The sequence below is a fragment of the Lingula anatina genome, chromosome 1 (genome assembly GCF_051362555.1).
Source record: "Lingula anatina isolate TDL-2025a chromosome 1, LinAna3.0, whole genome shotgun sequence".
Taxonomy (NCBI): domain Eukaryota; kingdom Metazoa; phylum Brachiopoda; class Lingulata; order Lingulida; family Lingulidae; genus Lingula; species Lingula anatina.
The window spans coordinates 56,573,354-56,583,526 of record NC_141767.1 but is presented as its reverse complement, the minus strand read 5'-3'; the positions used below and the strand labels follow the sequence as shown (position 1 = coordinate 56,583,526).

Here is a 10,173-nt window from a genome sequence, read left to right as displayed (position 1 = left end):
TTGACAATCATAAGTAACACGGTTTTCCCATAATGGTCATAATGGCAGAAGCACCAAAAATTGTGTTTTCTTCTATTTTGATGCAACATTACATAATGCTTAACAGCATAATACATCAATTTTTAATAATAAAATATGTGTCATGGATTTTCAGAAAATGTGACTAGCATGGGTCTTCAAGCCCGTGGAGGTTCTAAGTCGCACCTTGAAAATGCCAAGAAGTGAAAAATTAAATTTTCACAAAAAACTGTTAAATTGCCAGAAAAATAGACTGCATTGCCTACTGAAGCTGTATGTTAGACCCATGTTTCTCTCCTGTAAGTTTGAGAACAGTAAGTGACATGATTTCCCTTAAATGGTCATCATAGGAGCAGTGCCCAAAATAGGTTTTTTTTTCAAATTTTGATGCAACATTACATAATGTTTAACAGCATAATGACCATCAAATGTTATTAATAAAATATTAGTAACATGGACATTCAGAAAACATGACAAGCAAAGGTCTTCACGATCATGGAACTTCAAAGTCACACCTTAAAAATGCCAACATGTGAAAAAATAAATTTTCACAAAAAACTGTTTAACTGCCAGAAAAAGTTACCAAACAGACTGCATTGCCTACTGAAGCTGTATTTTAGTCCCATGTTTCTTTCCTGTAAGTTTGAGAACAGTAATTGACATGATTTTCCTTAAATGGTCATCATGGGAGCAGTGCCCAAAATAGGGGCTTCTTCAATTTTTGATGCAAAGTTACATAATGTTTAACAGCATAATGACCATTAATTTTTAATTCTAAAATATTAGTATCACAGATATTCAGAAAATGTGACTAGCAAAGGTCTTCAGGCCCATGGAACTTCAAAGTCGCATCTTGAAAATGCCAAAATGTAAACAAGACAGCTCTGTTCTGAAATGGGTTTATTTCCGTTTTTAACACTTTTTTTAACATAAAACAAAATAAACATTTTACTGCCATTTTTTATGACCAACTAAGAAAATTGATGAGATGAGAAATATATCAATAGAACAGTGTTAAATGTCCAATTTCCTCCATTCTGAGATTCTTAACATAGTGGATGATTGAATCTGACAAACTGCAATGATATGAGTTTATTTCCGTTTTTGACACTTGATTACACAATACATGATAACAAGTTTACCATCATTTTTACATAATCAACTAACAATGTTGTAAAGATGCAGGAAATGTCAAACAAACACTTTTACGTATCTTATTACTTAAATAATAAGGCTATTAACATGCCTAAGAATTAAATCTGAGGAAACCTGAGGAAATGTGAAAAAACAGCATAACTTCTAAAATAATGCCCCGATTATGCTGATTTTCAAACTCATGACCATGACTGTGAGTTTAATGACAATTGGGCTTTCTGTTTTTCTTATATTGTGTTTACAGTGTTGCATATATGCTGAACAATGAAAAAACCGCATAACTACTAAAATAGTGGCCCGATCATGCTGATTTTCGAACATGACCTGCGTTTTAGTAAGATTGATTACTCCTGTGAGTTTCATGACAACAGGCCTAACGGTTTTCCTTAAAATGTGTTTACAAGGTTGCATATATGCTGAAAAGTGAAAAAACAGCATAACTTCTACAATAATGGCCCGATCATGCTGATTTTCGAACTTGACCTGCATTTTATGAATATTCATCAGCTCTGTAAATATAAAGCCAAATAGTGAAACTGCCTTCCACTTATCGTGTTTACAAGGAAAGTGCACGGCGCCGGCGACGGCATCGCCATCGGCGACGACAGACGCAGGTGATGGCAATATGTACAGACACATCTGTGTCTGTACATAAAAAGTGGACTAACTTTGAATAATGGAATGTAATCATTTTACATTGATAAATTGTTGCTTACCCAAGGAAATTCCATTTTTTGGCACCTTTCCTGTCAAAATGAAGAGTTGCCAGCCCTTTTATTTATACATTAGCTCCTTTGTTACCAATTTTATGACAAATATAACCAGGGTTGAAAGTAGTAACTTTCTTTCTTTATTTTTGGACTCTACAATGTGTAATAAAAAATTCAGATATGGTTACCTGTGTGCTGCTTTAAAAAATTACTTTTAACTTTTTAAAAGTTCTCTTTGCTTTATTATGCTTCATCATTTTAAATATATTTCAGCAAAATGAATAATCCAAGAAAATAATCCACCAAAACTTTGTTATTCGTTTATTCATTTGTAAAACATTTCATCTCAAAGATTTCCAAGACACAAGCATTGAGATGTCTCCTTGATACAATTCATTTTAATGAATGAATGAATTAAAATTCTTTTTCTGTTGACAACGCGGGCTCATCCAGTCGGTGTTCTGACTGATACTCTAAAATGCGATCTGACACACACCTTGAAAACGGATAGTGTGGTCCGGTATACCAGTTAATTCAGGATCCTTATGTGCCGAGTCTGGTAGTTGGGTAGGCCTGCATAACAAGCTGTTTGACATTTGCCTAGTTTTTATCCCAACACTTGTTTCCACAATCCTTGCCTCAGGTCTTTAAGCTACCTAAAATCTGATTGCTATCATACTTTGTCCAATTCCTAGTACCAACTGAACTGAATCTGCCTACGCTCTAATATCAAAAGGGCTTCTAGAAAAGTTTACAAAGAGTTAATAAAGAGGCCCCTGTGGGATTTCACCCTTTCAAGCTGACTTCTTTTCCATAACTATCCCTCATCTACCTGCCCCTTAAACTTGGGTTAGCAGCATAGGAGAATAATTGTGGGATTGTGTGCAATCCCTCAGCTGGGTATCTGGATAAGGAATAAGTCTGTGGTGATGCTTGACCTAATATTTACAGCTATCAATATATTACGTTACACGGATAGGGATGTGCACTACTCAACACCTGGGATAAAATTGCCCCACTCCGACAACTACAAAGGGTATGTCTAGCAAGGAACCCATTCCTCCTTATCATCTCAATTCCCATTGTCCGAAGCTCTGGGTGCTTTACATGGTCCTACTTAAAAACTTTCTGTAATATGGTGATTTCTTTATTTCATTCAATAAAGTTTTGTATCAAAAATGATTTTGGTATGAGAATATGCCCTTATTTAGATTAAAATAATATATTTGTGGAGCTTCAATTTTATACTTCACTTGGTTATAAAAAAAAGAATTCTTTTGATGGTTTTTTCACAATGTTACGGTAAAAATAACTATCTTCTGATATTTTGAAATATAATATCTGCCATTTAAATCCGAGTTACCTCACTATACCTACTTAGACTAAGAAGAAATGACAACCGGGCCTGGTTATTATTTGTATTATAATAATTTAAACATATCAGTTTCATTTTACTTAGTTTTCTCTAGTCTGTTCAACCATCCCCCTAGATGTGAGTGTACATGTTGCATCAGTCCCACAGACATGATAACCACCACATATATGGTAATAAATGAAACACTTTGGAAGATGAACCTCGGAGCAAATATTTTCCACACCATGAGATGCCTTCTTAATACTGCTGCAGCCAACATGGATCCAAGGAGCTAAAATTATGGAAAACATCATACATTTAATCAATTTTATCTCAATCTCACATGGGAATCCAATAATATGAATAGAAAATAAAACTAGAGGATCAGAGAGGCGATACCGCCTCCGAATATTGTACCACCAGCTGGAGCAAGCGCATTCGTATAGACCCCCACATACACAAAATAAGGGACACAGCCACCAGTTTTGTGCTTGACAAGCTGTAAAAATGCAATCAACAAGAATTTTTAAACTATTGCAAAATATATATATGGTACAATCAAATTTAAGTTCTTCGTAAGGTAGGTCAAGGGTCAATTTCAAGGTCACAGTAAATTGCCAGTATATGACTTCCTATTCAAGTTCAAGAGTAACTATGGACCTATCTCTGTCAAGTTTGAAGTTAAAAGAGAAAGAAATTAGCAGAGTTCAGTTCATGATAAAAAGTAGGTCAAAGGTCAATTTCAAGGTCACATTTAGATTGCCAGTATATGACTTTCTATTCAAGTTCAATAGTAACTATGGACCTATCTCTGCCAGTTTTGGAGATAAAAGGGAAGCAAAATTTGCAAAGTTCAGTTTATGGTGAAAAGTAGGACAAAGGTCAATTTTAATGTCACATTTATAATGCCAGTATATGACTTCCTATTCAAGTTCAATAGTAACTACGGACCTATCTCAGCCAGTTTTGGAGATAAAAGGAAAGCAAAATTTGCAAAATTCAGTTCATGGTGTAAAGTAGGTCAAAGGTCAATTTTAAGGTCACATTTAGATTGCCAGTATATGACTTCCTATTCAAGTTCAATAGTAACTACGGACCTATCTCAGCCAGTTTTGGAGATAAAAGGAAAGCAAAATTTGCAAAATTCAGTTCATGGTGTAAAGTAGGTCAAAGGTCAATTTTAAGGTCACATTTAGATTGCCAGTATATGACTTCCTATTCAAGTTCAATAGTAACTATGGACCTATCTCTGCCAGTTTTGGAGATAAAAGGGAAGCAAATTTTGCAAAGTTCAGTTTATGGTGAAAAGTAGGTCAAAGGTCAATTTTAAGGTCACATTTAGATTGCCAGTATATGACTTCCTATTCAAGTTCAATAGTAACTATGGACCTATCTCTGCCAGTTTTGGAGATAAAAGGGAAGAAAAATTTGCAAAGTTCAGTTCGTGGTGAAAAGTAGGTCAAAGGTCACTTTCAAGGTCATAGTAAGATTGCCAGTATATGACTTCCTATTCAACTTCAATAGTAACTATGGACCTATCTCTGCCAGTTTTGGAGATAAAAGGGAAGAAAAATTTGCAAAGTTCAGTTCATGGTGAAAAGTAGGTCAAAGGTCACTTTCAAGGTCATAGTAAGATTGCCAGTATGTGACTTCCTATTCAACTTCAATAGTAACTATGGACCTATCTCTGCCAGTTTTGGAGATATAAGGGACTAAATGTTATAATTTTGGAGTTACCATAATGTGCCTTAAATTTCGTACAGAAAAAATTAATTAAAATAAAGAAAATGTCATTTTGGTCAAAATTCTTGAAATAGGAGGTGCTCTGAAGTTTCAGAAGTTCAAATTTGATGAAATAATGTCATTTTTGAACACAAGTTGTCTGCTTTGCCAAGCCTTATGTTTTATTTTTCCAGAGTTCAAAATTTATTATCCATTACCGTACTGCACATTTTGCTTTTACCACCAATATGTACTTTTTGATACAGCGTAACTCGAAAACCGTATGGAATACAAAAAAACCGAGACCACCTCCAGTGTTGGGCTTTACATGCTCTACAAAATGCAAAAAAGAATGGGTCTCTAGCATTAACGGTTCCCGAATTAGAGACAGTTTTCAGTTTCGGTATCTTATGGCCGCTACTCCCGTGAAAATGCACCGATTGACCCCAAATTCATGGAGATGAAAGATGACCTGAAGGGTAACACCTTCCAATAATATTATTGGTTAAGTCTGTGTGGTGTCTGAATAACAGGGCAAAAAAAATTTTTTTCGTAAAAAATTTCATTTTTTTGAAAATTTTGGCCCATTTGACCTTGAAGTAAAGGTCAAAGGTCAAATCCAAGGGTATATTTGAAATCTACACATATGACTTTTGGAAAGCCGTCTATAGAAATTTTTCCCATAACTCCTTCCGTAGGGTAGATAATTAGCATTTAATTTTGCCATTTTTAGACAAGGGTGCATTGCAATGAGTGCCACACCCAGACCCCAATACCGACAAAGCCCAAATTTTACGTGGAACGAGTTGAGATTATAGGTGACCTAAATCCATGAGATGGGTACGGGGGCCCTTACCGTCTAGGAGGAGAAGCGGTAACGGTAGCCGTCCGGCGGAGCCGGCGGAGCCAACGGAGCCGGCGGAGCCGGCGGAACGATCCGGACGGGACCGAAACCATGTGTACCGCCAGCGCTAACGCTGGTGGTACAATTAACAGTGCATTAGACTTCAATAATGCACAATAGTAAAATTACCATTTTCTTAATTTTTTATAAATTACGTTTCAACTATTCTTGGGGTTTCGGAATGGAAATCTGAGTAACAGAAATTCATAATGGTTATAGCTACTATTACATTTTATAATTTAACATACCTAGGATTGAAAATGTTACCTAGCATACCTTCACTGCATGAAATAGCACATATCCCAGTCCCAGTTTGAAAACACACAGCTGAAACTGGACTGAATTTTCACTTAGCACCAGCTCTCCCTTATCTGCTCCTTCATTCCAATTATCACTGGATCCTTTCCTAATGCTGTACCTACTGGTACGGAACAATGGCCAACTCAGTATTAATGGTAATGTCAGGGACACTAAAACCTCTGATGCAAATGTGTTGAGATGTATGAGCAAGCCTGGGAGTATGTGGCTTTCAAAGTCACCATGGAATCCAGTGAAAGCTGCTTCCCATTTGATAGTGGGCACTGTAGCCTGATGGCCTGTGGCAAAGAAATACTGAGATGACATAAGGCCCCACAATACTATCACTGACCATGGAACATCCCAGCTGGTGTCTGAAATACATATATATACATATATTACCAGAAAGGTTAACAAATAAAAAAACAGAAAATTAATTTAGATGAAACGCAATCTAATCTAAGAGATTCACAGCAAATATTGACACTATTCAACACAGGTCACTTTTTATGTTTTTATATATATACATTCATTTAAAGGGACTAATTGTAAGATTTTAAATACATCTTTTACTTAAAAGCATATAAATCACTTCTTCTTAAGGGTCAACTTGGTCCAGTAATATTTTTAAATCTTTTTATGATAGATAAATGCCATAAATAAATGTTACAAAAAATAAACTAATAAATCATCGTCTGACGAACCTTGCCACCTGGCAACATTCTTTAACACAGTTTTGAATATCGCACAACTCAGAAGTCAGTGTTCGATTGGATGGTGGTCTTAAACAAATGACTTTAAATATTTCCCAGATTGTTACAGGGTTATGGCTAGTGTCTTCATTATCCAGCTTAAAAGGTTTTTTTATTTCAATCAAAGCAAAACTTACCTTTCATCCAGCATTTCCAACAAGTATACATTTCAAGCCCTATGAATATGTTACATAGTGCCAATGATAAACTTGCTGCTACACCATCTCCTAGCAGGAGGTACAATATCTCTGTCACTGCAGCAGTAAATATTATCATAGCAGATGAATATACAGTGGCCAAGCCATACACAACTGGCAGTTCAACGTCATCTGAAGTTTCTGCACCATTGGTAGTTTTGTGCTCATTTTCTGACAGTTCATTCAATGAATCTTTCATTTGATTATACATCTGTGGAATTATATTGTTGGAAATTTTAGCAGTGGGTTCATAGTGGGACTCCATTGTTGCTTTTGGTAAAATATAAATGCTGAGGGGGTTCACAAAAACTGCTACAATTGTAATCAAACTGGCCACATAAACAATTCTTGGAAAGAGTCGAGTTACAGGCAGTGAATCTAGTACTTGTGGTGGCAAAGCTTGTAATGCCCAGTATAATGCAATGAATAACATGCCTATTGGAATACAGTACTTTGTACTCAGCACCAAGAGAGACTTTCCATTTAGGTTTCCATAATGTTTAAGGAACCATCTCAGTCCTATGGAAGGTAAAATAATAGCAATAACAGAAAAGAAATATCTTGCATTTTTCAATGGTATGCTGTCTGTAAAACTTGACAAAGGAAGTAAAAATGATGAGGTTTCACAGGTCCACTGTTCTTCTCTGCATGCCCTGAAGTTCATTGAAAGTCGTACACAGAGGTTAAAAGTTAGTGCTAGATATAAAGGTTTCATCTTCCTATTTGTCAAAGTTCTAAAAATATCAAATTTTGCTCTCTTTTTTTCAGATATTTGTTTTGAAGGTTCAGTTCCACATTGTTGTGCATAAATAAAAGTACTTTGAATCCACAGTAATGACTGAAGTAGAAAGGATGACATACTATCCTCAAAAACCACATAACTATTTGAAAAAAATCCACAGAAGTACATGAAAGTTATCAAAATTGCACATATTCCATGTATGGAAAAGTACCCAGATAAACTTGGTGTGCTGGACTGTTCACTTCCCCTCGCCATCATTAACTTGTAAATAATGAATCCAACAATCAAGATAATGCTGAATCCAAAGAACATTGTTCCTAGCATAATGGCAGTTTTGGCCTCCATTAGTGAGAACCAAAGGACAGCAACAAATGCTGAGCTCCATCCTGAAACAGCTGTGCTGGTCCAGAAAGCCACTTCAAATCTTTCCTGACTGTTTGTGTGGAATAGCAGGAATACAGTTATGCCAATGCTGAAGCATGTCAAGAATAAACCTAAAGACATTGATGTTGTGTCAAACTTGGCCCAAATACCTTGGCACATTCCTCTTACATTGGTGAGGTAAGATTTATAGTTTGTCTCCAGCTTTTCTAGCCTTGATAGTAGATCCTCGTGTTCTCCATTATGGTAAATGTTCATGATCAGTCTTTGTAATTCATTTTCTGACAAGCTAAATAATGTATTTAAATCTTTGTATTGGTGTTTGGGAAAATCTTCAGATATTAAAGAATATGCGTGAAGGTATTCTTTCACTTGATGTGCATTCAACCTTAGAGCTTTTATTTTGTGAAACACCTGCTTTACTTCTGATGTTCCTGCCTGAGCCCAGGGACCGTGGTCAAATAATTCTGGAATGATCATTCCTAAGTTGGAGAATGGTACTGGCACTCCAAGAAGCAAAGACATAGTAGGAACCAAGTCAATCTGTGAAACAGATGGGGAATCTTCTAGCTGGAAAATGTAATCAAGATGCTAAAATACAGACATGGCAATTTTATAAAAATACATTTGTCACTTGCATTTCTCACACATATATATTTAATCAATGTTCTTAGAATTTTTTGTCAACTGCAAAACAAAACAAAAAATACATGAATATATTTTAAGAAAACTGAAAATCTCTGAGAGAATTTCATACCTTTGGGGCCACAGTTTCTGTTAACTTTGATGGACTGTACACAAATAATGCTGCATCAACTTCATCTTTACTGTCTCCCCCATGATCACCTGTCCTAGTCATTCCATGGTCTCCAAGCACAAACAACACAGTGTCATTGTCCATGGTTTTTATCACAGATCTGAATTAAATTATGACAATGAGAATCCATCTGATAGTGAATCTAAGTTTTAAAATATCAAACTAAGAAGTTAAAGTTTTCAATTATACTGATCAGCCATAATGAAAGAACACATCATAAAAGCCCAAATCTACCTCAATACATCATTCATCTGTGTAAGTTTCTCTCCCATTACTGGATGATATGGTCCAAAGCGGTGTCCACAGTGATCAACTCCAAGGAAATGGGCAATAAGCATGTCCCACCCAGACTTCTTTAGCTCGGGAATCAAGTTCTTTATAATACCATTGTCCACAGTGTGCAGGTCTTTCACATTAAAAGAGGGAAAGGGGTAAGATCTAATAAACCTATTGGGAAATAGACCTTCCCATGTATCATCTCCCATTTGGACAATTGATTTTTGTTGTCGTCTCAGCTGATCTATGATGTTGTCTTCAGTAATTTCAGAACTAGCAAAATTTGATCCAGCATCAACAAAAGTGGGAAGACTGCCTGTGGTCAAGCCTTTGAGTCTCTGTAAGGTTGTGGTTGGGGGATCTGCTATGAATCTGTACAGTCGTGATTTCTGAGGAGAATGAATTAGCTTCTCGTGGATGATTTTTAGCTTGTTTTCAAAAGGAAGTTCTTGGCCCTTAATTATCGATGTATTATAATAAGCAAAATCAAACCTTAAAGCGTCTATAATTATGACAATTGCCTTCTGAAACCGCCTATGCATCCAACATCCTTCTTCCTCGTGATTATCCACCTTCATCGTGAAGTCTACATGGCAAGTGTTATTTTTCAGTACAACTGATCGCTTTAAAAGAAAGCCTTTGATGAATATTAATATTCCACCCGCATATATTATTGAAATAAGGATGAACAATATCCACATTCTTGCTTTTAGTCCCATGGTCACAAGTTGATCTACTTCTTTACACTTTCATATCTTCAAAATTTAAAAAGACCTCTCACGACAGCGACATGTTGGATTCACTGTGCCGAATGCTGAAAGTTATAAAATGCCATTGGTTAATATTCT

At 35.9% G+C, this 10,173-nt stretch overlaps 1 protein-coding gene across 2 annotated transcripts; it reads right to left on the bottom strand.

The window, feature by feature from the left end:
• Nucleotides 1–2,181: 2,181 nt before the first annotated feature.
• On the bottom strand, nt 2,182–10,159 carry LOC106168540 (GPI ethanolamine phosphate transferase 3, catalytic subunit). Of its 2 annotated transcripts, none has more exons than XM_013547637.2 (5): nt 9,284–10,158; nt 8,990–9,149; nt 7,050–8,802; nt 6,140–6,534; nt 2,182–3,529 (listed from the first exon to the last, which is right to left on the bottom strand). In XM_013547637.2, exons 1-5 carry the CDS (start codon nt 10,042–10,044, stop codon nt 3,335–3,337), a joined length of 3,264 nt encoding a protein of 1,087 aa, XP_013403091.2. In that variant the 5' UTR covers nt 10,045–10,158; the 3' UTR covers nt 2,182–3,334. The 2 variants fall into 2 exon arrangements, with proteins under 2 accessions (XP_013403091.2, XP_086859010.1); XM_087002884.1 differs by having other exon boundaries at nt 3,359–3,529; nt 6,112–6,534; nt 9,284–10,159.
• Between the last annotated feature and the right edge of the window lie 14 nt (nt 10,160–10,173).

Coding starts and splice junctions, on each gene's coding strand:
- LOC106168540 (XM_013547637.2), bottom strand. CDS start 10,044: ATGGGACTAAAAGCAAGAATGTGGATATTGTTCATCCTTATTTCAATA. Junction 9,150..9,283: donor CAGATGAATGATGTATTGAG/GTAGATTTGGGC, acceptor AATTTAATTCAG/ATCTGTGATAAAAACCATGG. Junction 6,535..7,049: donor TTGGAAATGCTGGATGAAAG/GTAAGTTTTGCT, acceptor TATGTATTTCAG/ACACCAGCTGGGATGTTCCA.